Raw genomic sequence first — 25569 nt, forward strand, 5'->3', positions numbered from 1 at the left:
AATACAGCCAATGGACTGGCCTTAACTACCTTCTGTGGCAGAGAGTTCCAGAGATTCACCACTCTCTGTGTGAAAAATGTTTTTCTCATCTCGGTCCTAAAGGATTTCCGCTCTATCCTCAAACTGTGACCCCTTGTCCTGGACTTCCCCAACATCGGGAACAATCTTCCTGCATCTAGCCTGTCCAACCCCTTAAGAATTTTGTAAGTTTCTAAAAGATCCCTCCTCAATCTCCTAAATTCTAGCGAGTACAAGCCAAATCTATCCAGTCTTTCTTCATATGAAAGTCCTGACATCCCAGGAATCAGTCTGGTGAACTTTCTCTGTACTCCCTCTATGGCAAGAATGTCTTTCCTCAGATTTGGAGACCAAAACTGTGCGCAATACTCCAGGTGTGGTCTCACCAAGACCCTGTACAACTGCAGTAGAACCTCCCTGCTCCTATACTCAAATCCTTCTGCTATGAATGCTAACATACCATTGGCTTTCTTCACTGCCTGCTGCACCTGCATGCCTACTTTCAATGACTGGTGTACCATGACACCCTGGTCTCGTTGCATATCCCCTTTTCCTAATTGGCCAGTCAATCTTGGCCAATTCACGTCTCATACCCTCAAAGTTACCTTTCTTTAAGTTCAGGACCCTTGTTTCTGAATTAACAATGGCACTCTCCATCCTAATGAAGAACGCAACCATATTATGGTCACTCTTGCCCAAGGGGCCACGCACAACAAGACTGCTAAGTAACCCATCCTCATTACTCAATACCCAGTCTAGAATAGCCTGCTCTCTCATTGGTTCCTCTACATGTTGGTTTAGAAAACTATCCCACATACATTCCAAGAAATCCTCTTCCTCAGCACCCCTGCCAATTTGATTCACCCAATCTATATGCAGATTGAAGTCACCCATTATAACTGTTTTACCTTTGTTGCACGCATTTCTAATTTCCTGTTTGATGCCATCCCCAACTTCATTACTACTGTTAGGTGGCCTGTACACAACACCCACCAGCGTTTTCTGCCCCTTAGTGTTTCGCAGCTCTACCCATATCGATTGCACATCCTCCAAGCTAATGTCCTTCCTTTCCATTGCGTTAATCTCCTCTCTAATCAGTAACGCTACCCCACCTCCTTTACCTTTCTGTCTATCCCCCCTGAATATTGAATATCCCTCGATGTTCAGCTCCCAGCCTTGGTCACCCTGGAGCCATATCTCCGTGATCCCAACTATATCATAATCATTAATAGCTATCTGCACATTCAACTCATCCACCTTATTACGAATGCTCCTTGCATTGAGACACAAAGCCTTCAGGCTTGTTTTTACAACGGTCTTACCCCTTATCCAATTTTGTTGAAAAGTGGCCCTTTTTGATTTTTGCCCTGGATTTGTCTGCCTGCCCCTTTTACTTTTCACCTTGCTATCTATTGCTTCTACCCTCATTTTATACCCCTCTGTCTCACTGCTCACACACTTCAAATAAGAACAACGCACTCTGACTCGTTTACTCCAACACTTTGTATCCATCTCTGCTCATTTGTTGCCTTGGGTATCAAGAAAATGGCATATTTTATCTCAGGTTTTGGTGCCTTTTACAATTGAAAGGATTGTTCCGTTAGCAAGGCATTGTGATCTGAATAAGAAAGGCATGCATACATTTTGAAATGAGAATAGTGTTTCCACAATCAAAGTTGTTGCGCGCAGATCATCAACTCACAAGAAGATGGACACAAAGTATCAGCGGGTCAGGCAGCATCTCTGGAGAAATAGAATAGGTGACGTTTCAGATTGAGATCCTTCCTTCAGACTGACTGTTGAGGAGAGAGAACTGTAGGTAAGAAAAAGTCAGGGTTCTGTCTGAAGAAGCATCCCGACCCAAAAAGTCACCCATCCTTTTTCTCCATAGATGCGACCTGACCTACTGAGTTACTCCAGCATTTTGTGTCTATCTTCGATTTAAACCGGCATCTGCAGTTCTTTACTGCATATCTGCAGTTCCTTTCCACACAACTGACAAGCAGCGTGGATTTTACTGATGCCGCACAGATTGCCTTGGTACGGGCCTCCCATTACAAGCAGCAACCAAAGAAACACTGATTCCTTATGGACAAGTGGATTGAAAAATAAATCCACAAAGATGGAATATTAATGAGCATCAATCTAACCATCCAAATACACAGGCAGTCTTCCCCTATGTCGGAGACATCACACACTTCATCACAAATACTTTCTCACAGTTTCGGTGTTTTTGTTCTAAGCCCACACTCCATTTATTATTGAAGACATTCTGCTGAGCCGATGGCTTCAAAGGGAACTCCGTGTACAGTGGTACCTCAGCTTGCAGGGCAGTGCTCCTTTGTTAAGTTCGTAGAACTCCACCAGCTGAATAAGGTCAGTAAATTTGGTGTGACCCTCATCCAGGGAATAAAACAATTCTCCATCTTCTTCCAGCTGTATTGATGACATGAAATTATAAAATAGTTCCAATATATTAAACTTTAAAATTAATCAACATTGATATTTAATACCCTTTTCACTCACTTTTTACAATACTGTATATACACGAAAGATCACAGCCATTACGAGGATGTAGCCAGGACTCGAGATAACCTCTTTCTTGATTAGCAATGGGTGTCACAGGTTATGGGGAAAAGGCAGGATAATGGGGTTGAGTGGGAAAGATAGATCAGCCATGATTGAATGGCGGAGCAGACACGATGTGCTGATTCTGCCTGATTCTGCTCTGATGAATGGGATGCCACAGTAATGCAGAAGTAGAGTTACTGTCTTACAGTTCCAGGGTTCGATTCTAACTACGGTTCCTGTCTGTACGGAGTTTGCACGTTCTCCTTGTGACCATGTGAAGATTCTCCGGGTGCTCCGGATCTCTCTCATGCTCCAAAATTGACTTGAGGGGCCGAATGGCCTAATTCTGCTCCTATGACTTATGAACATTGAACGATTTCTATTTTACTTAGAACCCAACAGTATGAACACTGAAGGTAAACACAAAATGCTGGAGTAACTCAGCCGGACCGGCAGCATCTCTGGAGAGAAGGAATGGGTGACGTTACAGGTCGAGACCCTTCTTCACACCAGCATCTGCAGTTCTTTCCCACACAGTATGAACATTGAATTCTCCAATTTTAAGAGACATTCCCCTATTCCCCCTCTCTCTTTCCTGTGCCTCCCGCATATACATTTCTCCCATTATCCCACCCCTCTTTGCATAACCCCTTAATCCCCTTCCACCCATATCCCTCCCTCCGGCTTAACATTTCACTCCTCCTTTTCTCTCCTTATCTGACATCATTTTGTCTCCTTCTCACCTCCGGCATTTGTCACTTACTCTACCCATCTGCCAATCACCCCCCTCACCTGTATCCACCTATCACTTGTCAGGCTTTGTACCATCCCAGTCTCTTTTCCAGCTTCTTACCCCTGACTATAATCAATTTGAAGAAGGGTCCTGACCCAAAGCGTCGCCTGTCCATGTTCTCCAGAGATGCTGTCTCACCCGCTGAGTTACTCAAGCACTCAGTCGCTTATATTTGTAAACCAGCATCAGCAGTTCCTTGTGTCTAATACAGGACAGCATGGAAACAGCTCCACCGGCCCAACTGACCCATGCCAACCAAGATGCCCCAAAGCTTTCCTATCCGTGTCCAAGTTCAAGTGTCTATTAAATGTTGTTATTGTACCTGCCTCAACAATCTCGTCTGGCAGCTTGTTCAATTCACCCACCACTTACACAAGACCTCACTTACAAAAGCTAAAAGTAAAATTAATTCATTATCATTTTCAAATGTACTAATATTAAGCAAATCGCTATGTTATTAACACATTTGCAGCAAATCTTTGAGCTCCAACCACTTACCGGAACAATTTGAAAATGTCTTATCTTCTGGTAATGACATAACGATAAAACAAAACTCTTCACATTGCTTTGACTGTCACGTACTAAGAACATCCTAGATGATGAAACAGGGAGAAATATTGTACATACACATCAACTTGTTTGCATTGTATTCTTTGCATACCCATTGATCCTGCACCTCTTTTCCCCTCCCTCCGTCCCCTTCTTCCGATACTCCTCCCTCTGGCATTACATTTAGAACATATGACCATCAGATCAGACATAGGAAAAAAATTAGGCAATGTGCCCATCAAATTTTCTCCCCCATTTAATTGTGGTTGATATCATTTTCCCTCTCAATCCAATTTTCCCTCCTTCTCCCTGTAACCTTTGTCACTTAGATAATCAAGAAATTATAAATCTCCGTTTTAAAAATGGTTTGTTTTAGGCTTTTTTTAGTTTAGCTTATTCACTGTCATGTTTACCGAGGTAGAGAGAAAAGCTTTTGTTGCATGCTATCCAGTCAGCGGAAAGACTATACGTGATTACAATCGAGTCATACACAAGAAATGATTCAAATTTTGAAGGAGAGCAGTTTAAAAAAGGTTTTGGAAAGTCCATTATTGGAATCGAGAAAACCGCATGGAGTGTAAACATGCCTTTCTCCAAATAAGTTTAAATTTTGTATATTTATGTCCACTGGTTGACATTTTGGATTGTTTTTGTGCCATTTGTATGACGTTGAAGGCAGTTATGTGAGTATTTTTGATTGTTTTGGTATTGGAATCAAGAATCAGATGACATAGGTTTGAGTTGAGAGGGGAAAGAATTAATAGGAACCTAAGGGGCAACTTTTTCCACACACAGAGTGGTGGGTATATGGAACAAGCTGCCAGAGGAAGTGGTTGAGGCAGATACCATAACAGCACTCAAAAGCCATTTGGACAGGTACATGTATGGAAATGGTTTAGAGGGATGTGGGCCAAATAGGGGCAAATGGGACCAGATTAGTTGGGGCATCTTGGTGGGCATGAATGAGTTGAGCCGAAGGGCCTGTTTCTGCGCTGTGTGACATCAGAATTCTATTAAAGCATATCTTAAAAAAATAATATTATAACTTCCAATAAATGAATTTTATAATAAATAATGTAATTTTTATTAATTTAATTTAATGAATTAAAATTAATAATTAAAAATAAAATTATAACATCTTATTCTGCAGCTTCAACAGAGCTGTGAAATATTTAAATGCACATTTCTTTAGCCTATTATGGACCACATTTTAGAACTTTATGGTGGCAACAACAAAATGTACAACTTCTGCGGTGATAGCTTTGATTAATGCACCTTAGATGATAATGTTTAAAAAAATGTGTTTTCTTTACAGAGGATAATTATGCAAAAGGTCAAACCACCCACGGCCCTAATTACACAAAGCCCATCAGAAGGAAGACACAGAAAGAGAAATCTCAGTAATATTAGCATTTGGCTTAATTATTCAAAGTTTAAAGACTTAACATGAAGATCGTATAAATGTAAGAAAAAGCAAGGAAAAAACAAAATAATTGATTTCAAAATGAAGAGATTTCACTATAAAGTACAGGTCCACCACAGATTTTCTGGCAACCCAGATTCCAGCGCCTTTCTAGATTATCCATGTTGCCGCACCAACAGAGGTCATGGGCTTGGGAAGTCGGCTATGGGAACGGATCTGACACCTCCAGCCGGACAGAGTTCCAGAGCCCCGGTCGCAGGGGGCAAGTTCGACCCGCCGATCGGCCGTGGAAGTCCCCATGAGGTCGAGATCGGCCGCCTCATCCGGCCTCGGTACCATGTTTCTAGGACTTCTGGGGGAGATTTCAAGTGTGCTCTCATAATTTTATCCGGATTAAAGGATGCGCCGGACCACCAGTTGCTGGAAAATCAATCGTGGATCTGTAGTTGAAACACTTGCTTTTTTATAACTTTGCCATTTAAATCATGGAAATTACATAGCTGGACAAATAATTACTTTAACACAGTTGCTTACCCATCCACAAGGCCTTGTTGTTCAATTGCCTTTTGAGCTTCATCTCTGGAGATTCGGTGATGAAACCACATCTGCATTCTGTGAACAGCTGCATTATCAAAGCAAGGTAGAATTGTAAAAAGGTGGCAAACTCGAACTGGTATTTTGAATGAAAAATGAATGAATAAGTTTATTGGCCAAGTATTCATATACAAGGAATTTGCCTTGGTGCTCCACCCACAAGTGACAACATGACATACAGTGACAGTTAGGAATGACACATAAAACATTAAACATTAATAATAAAATATTATTGATTAAACATGTGAATTAAATAAAATACCAGAGCAAAAGGAGGCTACAGATTTTTGGTTATTGAGTAGAGCTACCACTCGTGGAAAAAATTTGTTTTTATATCTCGCTGTGGAAGCTTTGACAGTCCGGAATCGCCTTCCAGACGGAAGTGACACAAAGTCCCAAACTCGAACTGTTATTTCATAATTTCATAAAGCCACACGAAAACCATGCACATTAACTGGACAGCACAGATGGTAGAGCACATGCACACATACAAATATACACAAACACACATGTATTATATATACACGCACACACATATTATATATGTGTGCATATGTGTATAAATGCATGCATTTGTGTGTGTGTGTGTGTGTGTGTATGTATGTGTATATATAAACAAACGATAACAATGCAAAAAGACAAAGCCAATGCCCCCGTCGATGTAGTTCAGAGCTTATTTGGAGGTTTTAGTGTTTAATAGCCCCATGGCACACACACATATATGCATATATATAGTGGTGCAGCGGGTAGAGCTGCTGCCTATATATCTTATATATATATACGTTCTCCCTGTATGTGGGTTTCGCCTATATGTTATGCATATACTTTCATATATATATATGGTGTGTATATATATATAGTATATATAGAATATATTTATGATTGATGTGTGTGGCCTTGGTATATATATCTTTAATATATCATTCTCATCTCAAAATAATATATTATATATATATAGAACATATATGCACAGAAACATACACAAATACAAATTTCCCCATGCAAATTTAGACATATATGCACACACATAAAACAAACAAACAAACGATAACAATGCAAAAAGACAAAGCCAATGCCCCCAAGTCGATGTAGTTCAGAGCTTATTTGGAGGTTTTAGTGTTTAATAGCCCCATGGCTGTAGTAAACACTCTTGATAAGAACTGTTTGACTGCATTTCCCAAGACGTTTGCAGCAATTAGCGGCACAGTGGTGCAGCGGGTAGAGCTGCTGCCTCACACGCCAGAAACCCGTGTTCGATCTTGACTTTGGGTGCTGTTTGTATGGAGTTTGTACGTTCTCCCTGTGACCATGTGGGTTTCGTCTGGGCGTTCTGGTTTTCTCCCACATCCCAAAGACATGTGACTTTCATAGGTAAATTGTCCCTCTGTAAATTGCCCATGGTGTGTAGGGAATGGATGAGAGAGTGGGATAACATAGAAAGTGTGAATGGGTGATTGATGGTTGGTGTGGCCTTGGTGGGCCAAAGGGCCTGGTTCCGCACACTATCTTTAAGTCAATCAGTCATTCTCATCTCAAAAGTAATTTGTCCCATCAGAGGTGTTAAACTTAACAGTACAGCAGGACAGGAAATCCTGGCTAGAGGAAATATAAAAAGATAAAAAGATAGATGGGATAGACAGGATCCTTTCCCCAAGATGAAAAAATCAAATACTAGAGGGCATAGTTTTATGTTGAGAGAGGCAAAGTTTAAAGGAGATGTGCGTGGTTAGTTTTTGTATGCCTAGGGTGATGAGTGCCTGGAACACACTGCCAGGAGAATACCTTAAATGAAGATACGGTGGAAGACTTTTGGATAGGTACATTGTACCTATTGATCATTTTAGTTTGTGTCCAAGATGGCTGTCGGAAGGGAGAGTGTACGCTGGCGCGGTTTAGCTGCCACTGCTCTCTCTTCACATTGTGTTTTTGATTTTTTTTGTCTTTGGATCGAATTCTGTCTTTAATTTGTGTATTGGTGATGTCTTTATTATTTATTTTACTCTGATTATATGTTTTTTTACTCTTGTCAAATTCTGTAAGGTGTCCTTGAGACTTTTGAAAGGCGCCCATAAATAACATTTATTATTATTATTATTATTATTATTATTATTATTATTATTATTATTATTATTACATGGATACAGGGAATGGAAGGATATGGATTATGTGCAGGCAGATAAGTGATTCGTCCAGGCATCATGTATAGCAAAGACATTGTGGGCCAAAGTCCCTGTTCTTGTGCTGTACTATTATTCTATGATCTATGTACTATGTTCTATGTTCAAAGATGGGAAGAAAAGTGATTAGCAATAACCAGAGAGAACTTGAACATACAAACTGGCAATACACAGATACTGAGAGTTAGCACAAGTGGTAAATAAGGCGAGGTGAATTGAAGACTCTTTACATGAATGTCCCGAGCATTCAGAAAGTATTCAGACCCCTTCACTTATTCCACATTTTGTCACATTACAGACTTATTTTAAAATGGATTAAATTCATTTTTTTAATCATCAATCTACACACAATACCCCAGTATCAAGAAGCAAAAAGAGGTGTTTCAAAATTTTTGCAAAGTAATTAAAAAGAAATAACTGAAATATCACATTTACATAAGTATTCAGACCCTTTGCTATGACACTCAAAATTGAGCTTAGGTTCATCCTGTTTCCATTGATTATCCTTGAGATGTTTCTACAACTTGATTGGAGTCCACCAGTGGTAAATTAAGTTGATTGACATGATTTGGAAAGGCACACACCAGTCTATATAAGGTCCCACAGTTGACAATATATGTCAGCGCAAAAACCAAGCCATGAAGACGAAGGAATTGTCTGTAGACTCCAAGACAGGATTGTGTTAAGACACAGATCTGGGGAAGGGTATAAAACAATTTCTGCAGTATTGCAGGTCCTGAAGAACACAGTGGCCTCTGTCATTCTTGAATGGAAGAACTTTTGAACCACCAGAACTCTTCATATAACTGGCCGTCCGGCCAAACTGAGCAATTGGGGGAGAAGGGCCTTGGTCAGGGTGACCAAGAACCCGATGGTCACTCTGACAGAGCTCCAGAGTTCCTCTGTGGAGATGGGAGAACCTTCCAGAAGAACAACTATATCTACAGCACTCCACCAATCAGGCCTTAATGGTGGAGTGGCCAGACGGAAGCCACTCCACAGTGAAAGGCACATGACAGCCCGCTTGGAGTTTGCCAAAAGGCATGAGAAACAAGATTCTCTGGTCTGATAAAACGAAGATTGAACTCTTTAGCCTGAATGCCAAGCGTCACGTATGGAGAAGACCAGGCACCGCTATTCACCTAGCCAAACCATACCTACAGTGAAGCATGGTGGTGGCAGCATTATGCTGTGGGGATGTTTTTCAGCGGCAGGAACTGGGAGACTAGTCAGGATCGAGGGAAAGATGAACGGAGCAAAGTGCAGATAGATCCTTGATGAAAACCTGCTCAAACAGGACAACGACCCTAAGCACACAGCCAAGACAACGCAGGAGTGGCTTCGTGACAAGTCTGTAAATGTCTTTGAGTGGCCCAGCCAGATCAAACATCTCCTGAGGGACCTGAAAATAGCTGTGCATCGATGCTCCCCATCCAACCTGGCAAGAGCTTGAGAGGATCTGCAGAGAAGAATGGGAGAAATTACCCAAATACAGGTGTGTCAAGCTTGTAGCGTCATGCCAAGAAATCTTGAGGCTGTAATCGCTGCCAAAGGTGCCTCAACAATGTACTGACTAATGGGTCTGAATACTTATGTAAATATGATATTTCAGTTATTTCTTTTTAATTATTTTGCAAAAATTTCTAAACACCTGTTTTCGCTTTTTTATTATGGGGTATTATCTGTAGATTGATGATTTAAAAAAAAGGAATATAATCCATTTTAGAATAAGGCTGTAAGGCTGTAACAAATGTGGAAAAAGTGAAGGGGTCTGAATACTTTCTGAATACACTGTATGTAGCATTTGTATCGTTGAAAAACAGTAAAAATCCAATGGCTAAGAATCCCTATTATGCAATGCAAAAAGTGGTCCACTCAGGCCAACAAGGAAATCTCAATCAATGCAAAATAATGTTGCCAAAGTGCAGTAAGTCTGAAAATTGGCAAAATTTCAAATCACAGCAAAATTTTAGATTAAGATATTTACAAGGATATTTCTCTCCTCCTGCCACTTCTACATTCCTTACACAATTTTCAACTCTTCAATCTGTCTCTCACACCCCCTGCTATAATCCCTGGCTTTTGCTCCAACCATCTGCCAATCAACACCCACCCCCTTCCCGTGCCTGCCTCCACCAATGAGCTGCCAGGCTTTGTCCAGCCTCTCCCAGCTTTCAATTCCCCCTCGCCCTGCAATCAGTCTGAAGAAGTGTTCCAACTTGAAACATCACCAAACCATGTTCTCCAGAGATGCTGCTTGACCCGCTGAGTCACTTCAGCACTTTGTGTTCTTTTAGATATTGTTAACTATTGTTCATTGGTTTATAATCAGCAGCAAATAGTGATTTGAAATAAATTGGCTAATTAATAATTTATCTGGTTTACATTCTGATTTATCAGCATAAGTACACATCAAAACCACCTTGACATGGTGTAGATGTCTGCGATGCAGTTGAACTTCCATGTGCGTTCATACGATGCCAACTTCTTGTCTGTTTTGATGCAAAGTAAATTTAAACAGCATGAATTTTAATCTTACTCTACATGATGTACATTTCTTGTGAAGCACTGTATAAATTGTCAGGTGTTATTCCTGTACATTGAGCTGCGCAGAACTTGCATGGTATTACAGAGAGTTGTGGATGTAGCCCAGTCCATCACAGACCAGACTCCCCACCACTGAATCCATCTTCACTTCACGCTGTCTCGGGAAGCAGCCAACATAATCAAAGGCTTGTCCCACCCCGGTCGTTCCTCCTTCTCCCCGCTCCTGTCCAGCAGAAGATACAGCAGCTCGAAAGTGTGCACCACCAGACTCAGGAACAGCTTCTTCCCCTCTGTTGTCAGGATTCTGAATGGCCCTTCCATAAGCTAGAGTACTGTCCAATTCACCTCTATCTCATTGCAGGCATTGGACTTTGCCTACGGAACTGATGCGCCACAATGCTGAGAACTATATTCTGCACCCTGTATCTTCCCCTTTGCACTACCTATTGTATTTGAGTTTGGCTTAGTCATATCTATATAGACCTGAGACCCAGGTTTGGTCCTAGATCAACCCAAGTTTGATCTTGACCTCAGGTGCTGTCTGCATGAAGTTTGCATCTTCTCCCTGTGACGTGTGGGTTTTCTCCAAGTTCTCTGGTTTCCTCCCACATTCTAAAGATGCGTGGGTTTGTAGGTCAATTGGCCTCCGTAAATTGCTTCTAGTGTGCAGGGAGTGGATGAGAAAGTGGGATCACATAGAACTAGAGTGAACGGGTGATCGATGGTCGTTGTGGACTCGGTGGGTCAAAGGCCCTTCACTTTAGACCTCAGAGATACGGCGCGGAAATAGGCACATTGCCCCACAGAATCGTCACCAACCAGCAATCACCACGTACACTTGCACTATCCTACACACTGGGGACAATATACAATTAATTAACCTACAAACCTGCATATCTTTGGAGTGTGGGAGGAAACCGGAGCACCCAGAGAAAGTCCACGCAGTCACAGGAAGAATGTACAAATTCCACCTTGGCCACGCTGCAACCGTCAGGAAAAAAGGTGCAGGAGCCTGAAAACTGTGACCTCCAAGCTCAGGAACACCTTCTTCCCGGTAACTATCAGGCTCTATCAACGCTGCAAACACCAACTAAACTAGGAACAACAAACTGTCTTGTTGCACAAGGGACTTTGGGCTTTTGTTTTTAGTTTAGTTTAGTTCAGTTTAATGTCACGTTTATTGAGGTACAATGAAAATGTTTTGCTGTATGCTATCCAGTCAGGAGAAAGACAATACATGATTACAATCAGCCACCCACACTGTTGAGATGCATGATAAAAGGAATAACATTTTAGTGCAAGGTAAAGTCCAATTAGAGATAGCCCCGAAGGTCTCTTTGGCTCATTTTTAATTTGTTGATGGTGTTATCTATGAGCACTGTGTGTGAGGAGAAGTGAGAGACGATGGTTTCACGGGCTGAGCTGGTCATGGGTGACGGGGGAGATTGGGAGCCGCTCCAGTGGAATGAACACGCGGGAATCTAGACCGCTCGATAAAATGGCGCACACACGGCTGCGCCGGCATTATTATGTGCAAAATGAATTTCACTGTGTAATGTTTACTTGCATATGTGTGACAATAAATATCCATTGAACCATTGTGTTTACAGACATGTTATGCTGGTGCAAGGAAGAATTTCATTGTTCCATCTTACACCAATTAAACACCGTTGACTCTTAAGTTCTGAGGGAGAGGAGTGTAGTGGGGAGGGAGTGCAGATATTGTTGACCATATCAAAGCCATACGTTACCCTCCACGCCAACCCTTCCTCAGCAGCGGCCGACAGCGCCTCACTAGGGTTTTCAATCACTCGCCCTCTGCGTCCTGAAAAATCCATTGCTACCAGCGAGTTTTCTGAGATACTCCTCTGCAAATGCGAAAGACATTATTTTAGAAAATAGATCTAATGCGGACTTAAAATATAATACAAAAATATGAGCAAGACAATCTTAGAAAATAGATCTAAGGCACACTTAGATATAATATGAAAATGTAAGCAAGACATTCATAAGTTTTAGGAGCAGAATTAGGCCATTTGGCCCATCAATTCTACCCCGCCATTCAAGCATAGTCTATCTTTCCCTCTCAAACCCATTCTCCCTTCTTCTCCCCTTAACCTTTGTCATCCTTACTAATCAAGAATTTGTCAATCGCTGCCTTAATAATAATAATAATAATAATAATAATAAATTTATTTGTATAACACCTTTTATACAATTGAATCCCAAAGTGCTTTCCACAGACATAGGTCTAAACAAAAATACAATTTATAATAGTAAGAACATAGGCAGTTAATAGCATTAAAAGCACAGATTTATATAAAAATATAAAAAATAAAATATTATTGATTTGGCCTCCACCGTCTTCTGTAGCAATGAATTCCACAGATTTACCACCCTTTGACCAAATAAATTCTCCTTCATCTCCTTTCTAAAGGTGCATCTTTTTATCCTGTGTCATTTAGTCCTATGTCCCACGTGAAAACATCCTCTCCACATCCACTCAATCCAGGCTTTTCACATTCTTAGAAGGTAGATCTAATGTTGACTTAAAATATAATATTTAAATGTTAGAAATGGTGTTGGAGGCAGATACAGTAGGGTGTTTTAAAAACAATTTGGATGGATATGCAGGGATCTGAAGCGATATGGATCACGTGCAGGCTGAGGAGATTAGTTTGACTTGGCCTCATGTTCGATGCAGACATTATAGGTCAATGATCTTGTTCCTGTGTTGTACCGTTCTATGTTCTATGTACAAAGCTATAGTCTAATGTTCTGCAATTGCAAGGACTGAACAACATACCATTGGCGATGAATTCCCTGATGCAAGGCTGCCGCTCCATTGGGGTGGAGTCTTATAATTTTGATAGAGTTGCAATCCATACTGTAAAATAACAAGGATTTTAAAAGAGAAAAATGCATAAAGCAGAATAATTTGATAATGAAATGATGTTAATGCTTATAAAGTCTTTAAACATGACAAAGCTGCCCGTCAATATAGGACTGTGTATACCAACAAAACTATTCTAAACACACTGGATATTTGGGGGAAATTTGAGGGGAATAGATAGGGTAAATGCACAGAGGCTCTTTCCCAGGATGAGGGAACCAAGAACGGTCATGTGTAGGTTTAAGCTGAGAGGGGAAATTTAACAGGAAACATTTTCACACAAAGGGTCATAGAAACATAGAAAATAGGTGCAGGAGGAGGCCTTTCGGCCCTTCGAGCCTGCACCGCCATTCATTGTGATCATGGCTGATCGTCCCCTATCAATAACCTGTGCCTCCCCATATCCAATGACTCCACTAGCCCATAGAGCTCTATCTAACTCTCTCTTAAATCCATCCATTGACTTGGCCTCCACCACCCTCTGTGGCAGGGAATTCCATACATTCACAACTCTCTGGGTGAAAAATTTTTTTCTCACCTCAGTCTTAAATGACCTCCCCTTTATTCTAAGACTGGGCCCCCTGGTTCTGGACTCGCCCAACATTGGGAACATTTTTCCTGCATCTAACTTGTCCAGTCCTTTTATAATTGTATATGTTTCTATAAGATATCCCCTCATCCTTCTAAACTCCAGTGAATACAAGCCTAGTCTTTTCTATCTTTCCTCATATGACAGTCCCGCCATCCCAGGAATCAATCTCATGAACCTACGCAGCACTGTTTCAATCACAAGGATCTCCTTCCTCAAATTAGGAGATCAAAATTGTACACAATACTCCAGATGTGGTCTCACCAGAGCCCTATACAACTGCAGAAGAACCTCTTTACTCCGATACTGAAATCCTCTTGTTATGAAGGCCAACATTCCATTAGCTTTCTTCACTGCCTGCTGTACCTGTAAGCCAACTTTCAGTGACCGGTGTACAAGGACGCCCAGGTCTCACTGCACCTCCCCCTTACCTAACCTAACCCCATTGAGATAATAATCTGCCCCCTTGTTTTTGCCGTCAAAGTGGATAACCTCACATTTATCTATATTATACTGCATCTGCCACGCATCTTCCCACTCACTCAACCTGTCCAGGTCACCCTGCAACCTCCTAACATCCTATTCACAGTTCACACTGCCACCCAGCTTTGTGTCATCCAAACTTTCTAGTGTTGCTCCTAATTCCCTCTTCCAAATCATTAATATTTTTGGTAAATATATATGCCCCAACAGAGAACCTTGCGGCACTCCACTGCCTGCCATTCTGAAAAGGACCAGTTCACTCCTACTCTTTGCTTCCTGTCTGCCAACAAATTTTCTATCCATGTCAGCACTCTACCCCCAATACCATGTGCTCTAATTGTAGTCACCAGTCTCCCGTGCGGGACCTTATCAAAGGCTTTCTGAAAGTCTAGATACACTACATCCACTGGCACCCCTTCATCCATTTTACTTGTCACATCCTCAAAAATTTCCAGAAGATTAGTCAAGCATGATTTCTCTTTCATAAATCCATGTTGACTTGGACTAATCCTTTTACTACTATCCAAATGCCCCATTATTACCTCTTTAATAATTGACTCCAGCATCTTTCCCACCATCGAAGTCAGGCTAACTGGTCTGTAATTCCCCATTTTCTCTCTCGCTACTTTCTTGAAAAGTGGGATAACATTAGCTATCCTTCAATCCACAGGAACTGATCCTGAATCTATTGAACATTGGAAAATGATCACCAATGCGTCCACTATTTCTAGAGCCACCTCCCTGAGGACCCTGGGATGCAGACCATCAGGTCCAGGGGATTTATCATCCTTCAGTCCCATTAGCCTACCCAATACTATTTCTTGCCTAATGAAAATTTATTTCAGTTCCTCTACACCCTTAGATCCTCTGTCCTCCAGTACATCTGGAAGATTGTTTGTGTCTTCCGTAGTGAAGACAGATCCGAAGTACCTATTCAACTCTTCTGCCATTTCCTTGTTGCCCATAATAATTTCACCCGTTTCTGCCTTCAAGGGACCCACATTTGACTTTGCTACTCTTTTTCCCTTAACATATCTAAAGAAGCTTTTACTGTCCTTCTTCATATTGCTGGCCAGCTTCCCTTCATACTTCATCTTTTCAGCCCGTATTGCCCGTTTTGTTTCCTTCTGTTGTCCTATGAAAGTTTCCCAATACTCTGGCTTCTGGCTACTCTTTGCTGTGTTATACATCTTTTCTTTTAGTTTTATTCTATCCCTAACTTCTCTTGTCAGCCACGGTTGCCTCCTACTCCCCTTAGAATCTTTCTTCCTTTTTGGAATGAAATGATCCTGCGTCTTCCGGATTATGTCCAGAAATTCCTGCCATTGCTGTTCCACCTCATTCCTGCTAGGATCCCTTTCCAGTCTACCTTGGCCAGCTCCCTTCTCATGCCTTCATAGTTCCCTTTGTTCAACTGCATCACTGACACTTCCGATTTAACCTTCTCCTTCTCAAATTGCAGATTAAAACTAATCATATTATGATCACTGCCTCCAAGCGGTTCCTTTACCTCGAGTTTTCTTATCATATCTGGTTCATTGGACAACACTAAATCCAGAATTGCCTTTTTTCTGGTCGGCTCCATTACAAGCTGCTCTAAGAATCCATCCCAGAGACATTCTACAAACTCTCTTTCTTGGGGTCCTGAACCAACCTGATTTTCCTAGTCTACCTGCATATTGAAATCCCCCATAACCACAGTGGCATTACCTTTCTTACATGCCAGTTTTAACTCCTGTTGCAACTTACACCCTACATCCGGGCTACTATTTGGTGGTCTGTAGATAACACCAATTAGTGTCTTCTTGCCTTTACAATTCCTCAATTCAATCTACAGTGATTCTACCTCGTCAGTCCCTATGTTTTCCCTCGCAAGGGACTGAATTCCATCCTTCACCAGCAGAGCTACCCCCCCCTTTAACTATCCCTTTACTCTCTTTCCCTTTAACTCCGTCCTCGACTATCCCATTTGACACCCCACCCCCCTTATTCAGTTTAAAACCACCCGTGTAGCAGTGGCAAACCTGCCTGCCAGAATGCTGGTCCTCCACCTGTTAAGATGCAATCCGTCCCTTTTGTACAGTTCCCCCTTACTCCAAAACAGATCCCAGTGATCTAAGAATCTAAATCCCTGCCCCCTGCGCCAGTTCCTCAGCCACACATTCAGGTCCCATATCTCCCTGTTCCTGCTCTCGCCAGCACGAGGAACTGGAAGCAAACCGGAGATAGCAACCCTGGACGTCCTGCTTTTCAGCATTTTTTCGAGCTTTTTTGGGTGGGTTTTTGAAAGGAGCTGCCGGAGGAGATAGTTGCGGCAGGTATGCTACTACAAGTAACAATTTCACTGATAAAGTTAGGGCATCACAAATGAGTTAAATACCTCAGATTTATGTATCAAATTGGCATTTACTGAAACCAGACTAAATTGTAAGGTGCATTCAAAGCAATATTCACAATGATATGCTCTATAATTTGATACGTAAATATATTATATACGTATATATAGATACATACACACATACACACATATATCTACATGTGTGTGTGTGAGCACGTGTGTGTGTGTGCGTGTGTGTGAGCACGTGTGTGTGTGCGTGTGTGTGCGTGCGTGTGTGTGAGCACGTGTGTGCGTGTGTGTGAGCACGTGCGTGTGTGTGTGTGATACAATATAATATATATTCTTTAGGAGATAGATAAGAGGTACATCATGGAACCAAGCCCTTCGTCCCACCGAGACCACGCCGACCATTGATCACCCGTTCACACTAGTTCTATGTTATCCCACTTTCTCATCCACCACTCCCTGCACACGATGGACAATTTAGAGGCCAATTGACCTACAAACCTGCACGTCTTTGGGATGTGATAGGAAACCCGGAGGAAACTCCACAGATGTTTATATATTATTGTCATCTGTACCTCTGTACAATAAAATTCTTTGCATACAATCCAGTAAAATCATACTGTAGATAGGCACAATTATAGGTAAGTACAAAAGTGCAAAGATTGTAGTGAAACAGAAGACCTCACCGAGACAGTAATCAGAGTCACCACATTTCTGGTGCCAACTGGTGCCCTTCAGGTTTCAAAGTTCTTAATAGTAGGTAAATAAATTGATTATGGGCTATTTCTAAGCAAATATCCAAGAAAGATGCGGTGGTGAATACAACATAGGTTAATTCTTGCAACTATACTCGTGCTATTACCTTGAAGAGCCGTACCACGGTCACCCAGCACATCCTGGACTGCTCATCACCTGCACAGAGCAACCGCAGGTCCCTGGCATCTGCTGATTTGTTACACTGGAAGGTCATGTTACATTATTTAGTATTAGAGCACAATTTAACACCTGCAGGAATTAAAAATAGTTAAAAACTGTTTATATCTCCTTAAACCAAGATCTAGAGTACCTAGGTTAAGGTGAGAGGGGAAAAATGTAATGGGAACACAGAGGACAGTGGGTATATGGAAGGAGTTGCCAGAGGAGGTAGTTGAGGCAAGTACTATAATAATATTTAAAAGGCACAAAGTTCTGGAGTAACTCAGTGGATCAGGCAGCATCTCAGGAGAACATGGATAGGTGATGTTTCAGGTCAGGACCCTTCTTCAGACTGAAGAAAGGTCTCGGCCCAAAATATATCCTATCCATGTTCTCCAGAGATGCTGCCTGATCTACTGAGTTTCTTCAGAACTGTGTGTCTTTTTTTGTAAACCAACACGTATAGTACCTTGTTTCTAAGATTAAAATATAATAAAACATGCACATTCAGATTAAGGGGATAACTAATCATATTTAGAAATACAGTTTGCAGGTGACGTACCTTGATGCAGAATCCAAAGTTTGTTGGAGCTCCATACATCTTCCTCCCTGATAATAGTATGTAAACGTTGCTTTCATTTAACTCAGCAATAAACTGTAGATGTCTTGGTTCCTGTTATTCCAATATCAAAACAGTTAGAACATTGAACAGTATGGCATAGGATCAGGCCCTTCAGCCCACAATTTCCATGCCGAACATGATGCCAAGATAAACTAATCTCTTCTGCCAGCACATCACTTTAAACTTTGCCTCTCTCACATTAAAGCTGTGCCCTCCAGTCTTTGACATTTTCACCCTGGGAAAAAGGTTCAGACTGTCTACGCCATTTATAGTTTGATATGCTTCTATCAGGTCTCCTCTCAACCTCCTTTCAAGTGTTTGTCTGGGTATATAAACATATCGAAAATTTCTGCTTCTACAATTATTGTTTGAATACAACACCTTCAGTACCCTCAGCGTGAATAGATTTCCCCTCAATTCTCCTTGAACCCATTGACTAATAAACAAACCCTACTAATGAACAAGTCCTACTCAGCTAGGAATGAAACAGATCCTACTCGTTCATGCTGCCTACACCCATCATTTCCTACTCTTTACGAAGTCAAAGGGTCCTGATCCAAAACATCATCAGCCCATTCCCTCCACAGATTGGGGCAGCATGATGGTGCAGCGGTATAGTTGCTGTCTCACAGCACCAGAGACACAGGTGCAATCCTGGCTATTGGTACTGTCTGTTTCTCACTGTGACCGCATGGGTTTTCTCTGGCTGCTCCGGTTTCCTCCCACACTCCAAGGATGTAGGCTAATTGGCTTCAGTAAGTTGCAAAATTGTCCCTAGTGCATGTAGGTTAGTGTACGGGATGATCGCAGGTTTCTGCGCTGTATCTCTTTAGTCTAGAGTAAAGATGATGCCTGACCTACTGAGTACCTCCAGCACTTGCGTTTTACTCAAGATTCCAGCATCTGCAGTTCCTTGTGTCAAATGGTCATCCAGCACAGAAACAGGTCCTTTGGCCCAATGCTATTCATCTATGCTTGTCCCACCTGTCTGCCTTTGGCCAACTTCCCTCTAAACCTTTCCTATCCATATACCTGTCCAAGTGTCTTTTAAATGTTGTTTTTATCCCCTTTGTTCTGCCTGCCTGCCTGCCAGCATGGCCTTCCTGCCTAGGATCCCAAGACCTGGGCGCTGAGCCTGGCTCTGGGGGCGTGGACGGCTGATGCTCCTCCGGGGCATGCAAGAAGGGAGAGGACCGGCAACCTCAATTCTGGGGAGGTGAGGAGGGAGAGTGGGGGGGGATTGAGGGAGAGGAGGGGGTAGGGAGGGGAGAGATGGAGGGAGGGAGTGACTGAGGGTAAGGGAAGGGGGAGGTGAGGGAGGGATAGGGAGATGGTAGGAGGAGAAGGGAAAGAAGATGGAGGAGGTGAGGAGGGAGAGTGGGGGAGGATGGGAATTGAGGGAGAAGAGAGGATGGGGTAGGGAGTGGTGAATAGTGGGAGAGGAGGGAGTGGGGGAAGTGAGGAGGGATAGGGAAGAGTGGGAGAGGAGGGGGAGGTGGGGGATAGAGGGATCGGAGGGGGTAGGGAGGGGAGGAGTGACGGAGGGAGGGAGGGAGTGACTGAGGGTAGGGGAAAGGAGAGGGATGGAGAGGTGAAGGAAGGATTAGGGAGGGAGGAAGAGAGGGGAAAGAAGAGGGAGGGTGAAGAGGAGGGGGATGGAGTGCTGGGGGATGAGGGGATATGAGCCGTGCTTGCGCCGTTGGGGGCTATGGGTGAGTGGTGGAACATTGCGTTGGGGGAACAGATTGTGTTGGGGGATCAGGCCTCCCATGTGACAGGGACCCAACGGGTCCCAAATAGTCTAGTAGCTGATAAAATCCATTATTGCTGAGCCTTCACAACCACATTGAAAAAAAAACTATTCCCACTTCGTCAACCCTCTAAGGACTTGCACTCCAAACTTTGTATGCTCTTCCACACTTTGGTGCATCATCAGAACTTGCATCTCAACTCTCTCCAAATATTTCCACCATTATCGAAGAGACATAATTGATTTATTTTTGTCATAACATTTGTTTCACCTTCACAACAATGGAGGTTAAAAGATCAATATAACGGCCAGTGAATACTTCCTCAAATTCCATGCTGTTATTCCAAAGAGTTCAATAGAACATAGATCAATATCCATGAAAAAATAATAAAAAGCTTGAAAGGAATTTTGGGCGAAATCTAGTTCAGAAAATAATTCAAATGGTGCTAATCTCTTACCTTTGACGTTCCTTTGGTGGAAAAGTATAGGCCTGACCTTCGCAAGATGAAGTAACATTTCTTCCAAGACTTCTTCCCCTGTTCTCTAATGTGGAGATGCCCATGAATTTCAGGACATGTTCTTGAACTCAGGAAATCCTAAACAACCAAATTTCCAAATGTAAGTACGTCTAAAGATTAATTCTCATCGCAACTTTTCACTTTTTGTTTTAAGATAGATATATATATATATATGTGTGTATGTGTGTGTGTGTATATATATATATATGTGTGTGTATATATGTGTATGTGTATATATATATGAGGTATCGTTTAGATTGTGCATATTGGTATATATATTCATAGTCATCTCAATATTTCTACACCACTCCTCACTCACACCTTGATCTCAATCTCCATGTTAAATCTTCACCAAAACTCCTATTTTCTCATCTCTATCTATCTATCTATCTATCTATCTATCTATCTATCTATCTATCTATCTATCTATCTATCTATCTATCTATCTATCTATCTATCTATCTAAAACTCTCATCTTGTTCTCTTCTAGTTTGCGTTGTTTTTATATTTGCGCAAAAACGGTACGAGATAGCGCTACGATTTTTTGCTACCTTACTCGCCATTCTCCTGTGCTGCAAGTGCATCAAGTTTTGTTCTGATTGGTGAAATATTATGAAAGTTATTGGTCTTCTCTCCTGTCATTCGCTGGGATGGCGACAGCCCCCTTCCGGCACCCACTGTCAATCACCGGCGGCAAGAATAAAGCTGAAGGAGCGGAGTGAGCAGAGTGTAGGCGGGGCCTGTGTTCGCGGGCGGGCGAGGCGTGTATTCGCGGGCGGGGGCTGTGTTAGCTGGTGGGAGGGGGATGTGTTCGCGGGATGGCGGGGCCTGTGTTCGCGGGCGGGTGAGGCGTGTGTTCGCGGGCGGGGGCGGCGTTCGCGGGCGAGCGGGAGCTGTTCTGTGGGCGGGGATGTGTCCAGGGGCGGTGGCGGCGACAACCACGATGAGCAGGGAGCCGCTGAGTGCAGCCGGGGCCATGATCTGCTGAGTGCAACAGGAGCCGGGGACGGGAGCCATTGAGTGAGTCCGGAGCCGGAACCTGGTGCCGGTGATTGCAGTTGGAGCCGGGAGCCGCTGAGCCCACACACCCCCCTCACCCCCTCTACCACACACACACCTACCCCCCTCCCACATACACCCCCTCTCCTACCCCCACAAACCCCCACTCCCCCTCACACATCTCCCCACCAACAACCCCCCTCCCCCACACTCCCCCTCCCCCACAACCACACAACCGTTTCCCCCCCGGCCCAGCGGCAGCAGCAAGCAGGCAGGTAGGCAGGTGGGCAACATGGGGACTGAATGAGCGGCAACAGCAGGCTGGCGGGCGGGGAGGTCGGGGATGGGCCGAGCAGCAGTAGCGAGTGGGCGGGCAGGGCAGGGACCGGCCGAGCGGCAGCAGCAGGTGGCTGGGCAGGGTGGGGATGGGCCAAGCAGCGGCTGAGGTGGAGTGGGGAGGGGGGGGGAGGGAGAGTTGGGTTTCAGGGTGTCCAAGCAGTTCACACGGAGTTTGAGTAACTCACACATGCACTCACACACAATGCAAACTGGTCCAATCGACAAGTCAACAGGATCTAAACCACAGCTAACAATGAATGACCTGTGGATGAAGGAACTGCAAATGCGGCTTTATATGGAGGGAGGGAGTGACTGACGGTAGGGGCAGAAGATGGAGCGAGAGGGGAGGTGAGGGAGGGATTGGGGGAGGGGAGGAGGAGAGGGGAAAGATCCTGGGAAGAGGGGGAGGGGGGGGGAGGGGAGAAGAGGGAGGGGGGGAGGGAGGGGGGGAAGGAGGGGGAGGGAGGGATGAAGTGGGGGAGGGGGGGTGTAATGGAGGGGGAAGGAAGGGCAAGGGGGGAGTGAGGGGAAGAGGGGGAGGGATCAGTGGCATCACAACGGGAACCCATCAGTTGCGCCTGCGCAGTTGAAGGCTATGGGCAAGTGGTGGAAAATTGTGTTGGGGGAACGGGACCCAATGGGTCCCACTTAGTCTAGTATACTATTAAAATTCTCATTTTGTATGTATATACACGTGTGTGTGTGTGTGTGTGCCTGTTTCCGTATGTGTTCTTTTACATTTGTCAAAATGCTACGCGCTACAGTTGAAAATTTTACAGATTATTACACACATTAACCCGGTTGCCGCAATAAACAGGCTTCCTTCACATTTCATGCTATATTTTACGAGTTATTGATGATTCAAGTTTTTAAAAAATGGCAAAAATCGGTTCTCACACAGCCTTTTTCCATGACTTTCCACTGATGATGTCACAATCCCACTCACAGTGCACCAATCACAATGGGCTCTCACGCTGCCGAGTGCCACAATGACATCACAATGTTCCACCACCTTCCAGTGACGTCAGAGGGAGGTCCTCATTTCAAAAACAGCTTAATCTGCTCCCCAATGCATACATTTAGTCTAGTAAGTCCTTAAAATTTACATCCCTCTGCACTTGCCGAAGTAACTTAAAAATTGCATTTTCAAACCACCTGTTTCTTTTTAACCTATTGACACAAACATTTTTGACTGCAATTTCAGGCAATCATCTTCTTTTAACCTGTGTTTTTTTTCTGTGGACAAAAAGTGCCGTTTATATTCAAACAAGCTCACAGAGAGTCATACAACATGGAAACAGGCCCTTCGGCCCAACTGACCCATGTTGATTAAGCTGCCCCATCTACACATCCCACCTGCCCACATTTTGGCCCATATCCCTCTAAACCTTTCCTATCCATGTACCCAACTAAGTATATTTTAAATGTTGAAGCCATTTAAAAATCATCCCCTTAACGAATTACAGAACAAAAGGTTATAAAGATACTGCTCGAACATTGTGCAATATAATGGCTCACCTCTATCAACTGTTGATGACTTAAACATCCATTTGTTTCATTGCTGCTAGACACCATGTTTTCTGGAAAAAACTAAGGGAGGAAAAAAACACAAACATTCTGACTATAATTTCAGGCAACTTCTTCTTTTATCCTGTGCCTTTATTTGTAGACAGCAAGGAGCTGGTATTCCTCTTGAATAGGGATCCTCTCTCTTGTCAAGTGGCTTTTTTTACCATAATCTGATGATCAACTACCCTCTAAATCTAATCAAGACTACAAGATCGTAATCTATTGACCATCACTCTGGCCATCTGCTTTAGTATCTTGAGTTGTAGAAGGCACTTGTAATTGGTGATATAGTGGTACTGCGGCAGTTTCTGCCTTACAGTGTGAGTGACCCCTGTTCAATCCTGACTGGGGGGGGGGGGGGGGGGGGTGTCTGTATGGAGTTTGTACATTCTTTCTGTGACTACGTGGGTATTCTCTGGAAGTTCCGGTTTCCTCCCAGACTCCAAAGATGAGTAGGTTTGCAGGTTAATTGGCTTCTGTAAATTGCCCTTTGTGTATAGAATGTGAAATTGGGACAACATAGGACAGTGTGGTCGGTGTGGACTCAGTGGGCCAAAGAGTTTGTTTCCATGCTGTGTCTCTAAACTAAACTAAACCATCAAGGAAATCTTGATCATTTTGCATTATTCCAATCAGAATAAATAAATCTTTAAATATATTTTAAAACTTTGTTTTTGCAGAAGATAACAGAGGAGGACATTTGTAAAAATAGAACACTCATTATTATCACATAAGACATACCAGCTACTTCAAAACACTGTAATTAGTTTTCTATTTATGGTAAGTCCTCATATCACTGTTGATAATACTCCAGAAGTATTTGCTATAGGAAAATGCCATTAAGCTGGAAAGAGTGCAGAGCAGATTTACAAAAAATGGTGCCAGGACTCAGGGGCCTGAGCTGTAGGGAGAGATTGGGCAGGCAAGGACTTTATCCATGGAGCACAGGAGGATGGGGGGTGTTCTTATAGTGGTGTATGAGGGGAATAGATAGGATGAATGCACTCGCGTTTATCCAAACTGGTGGAATCAAGAGCAGAGGACGTAGGTTCAAGGTGAGAGGAGAAAGATTTAATAGGAACCTGAAGGACAAGTCTTCGCACAGAGGGTGGTGGGTATATGGAACACAGGACCTTGGGTATATGGAACTAGCCACCAGAGGACACTAAATGCTGGAGTAACTCAGCAGATCCGGTTGCATTTCTGGAGAACATGGATAGGTGATGTTTTGGGTCAGGCCTTCATCAGAGCTGCCAGAGGAGGTAGTTGAAGCAGGTACTGTAACAACAGTTAGAAGACTATTGGACAGGTATATGGATAGGAAAGGGTTAGCAGGATATGGGCTAAACGTGGGGAAATGGAATTAGCTTAAATGGGGTATCTTGGCCGGCATGGACATATTGGGCTGAAGGGCCTGTTTCCTTGCAGTGTGACCCTATGACTCTAAAACAGCGACTGAGATATGGGTTCAGTTCCCCAAACAGCTGATTTCACTCACCGATGGATTTTTAAAGAATTCGTATTTAGTATAATTTTTTTTGAAGTATAATTTACAGTCTTGATCCATTGGCCAGCTTGATTGTACCTGAATTATTGATTCATGATCTTCTACAATTCTTTCTGCACAAAGGATAAAAACAAGTCACATTTTATGTGTCTTTGCATTTAAAACAATTATTTTTGGCATAATGTGGTAAATAAGTCCTGGCACGCAAAGAAGCTTTTACGCTTTTTCCAAAATCCTGTAGACACAAGGAAGTGCAAATGCTGGAATCTTGAGCCAAATACAAAGTGCTGGAGGAACTCAGCGGGTCAGGCAGCATCTGTAGAGATGATGAACCTCTAAAATATTACTTTGGTCTAGTTGTAGAGATAC

The 25569-nt window shown here is 43.0% G+C and overlaps 1 protein-coding gene across 1 annotated transcript in view; it reads right to left on the reverse strand.

The window, feature by feature from the left end:
• Positions 1-441: 441 nt before the first annotated feature.
• Positions 442-25569, reverse strand: part of LOC129698839 (growth factor receptor-bound protein 14-like) — a 32174-nt gene continuing 7046 nt past the window's right edge. Inside the window, exons 3-13 of the mRNA XM_055638157.1 lie at positions 25192-25313; positions 23643-23714; positions 20727-20864; positions 18459-18569; positions 17844-17939; positions 13479-13559; positions 12424-12540; positions 10548-10617; positions 5889-5976; positions 3881-3974; positions 442-2454 (exon numbers count right to left, since the gene is read on the reverse strand). Coding sequence (XP_055494132.1) covers positions 2308-2454; positions 3881-3974; positions 5889-5976; positions 10548-10617; positions 12424-12540; positions 13479-13559; positions 17844-17939; positions 18459-18569; positions 20727-20864; positions 23643-23714; positions 25192-25313 — 1136 coding nt within the window. The 3' untranslated portion in view covers positions 442-2307. The remainder of the gene's footprint in view (positions 2455-3880; positions 3975-5888; positions 5977-10547; positions 10618-12423; positions 12541-13478; positions 13560-17843; positions 17940-18458; positions 18570-20726; positions 20865-23642; positions 23715-25191; positions 25314-25569) is intronic.

The sequence above is a fragment of the Leucoraja erinacea genome, chromosome 7 (genome assembly GCF_028641065.1).
Source record: "Leucoraja erinacea ecotype New England chromosome 7, Leri_hhj_1, whole genome shotgun sequence".
Lineage (NCBI taxonomy): Eukaryota > Metazoa > Chordata > Chondrichthyes > Rajiformes > Rajidae > Leucoraja > Leucoraja erinaceus.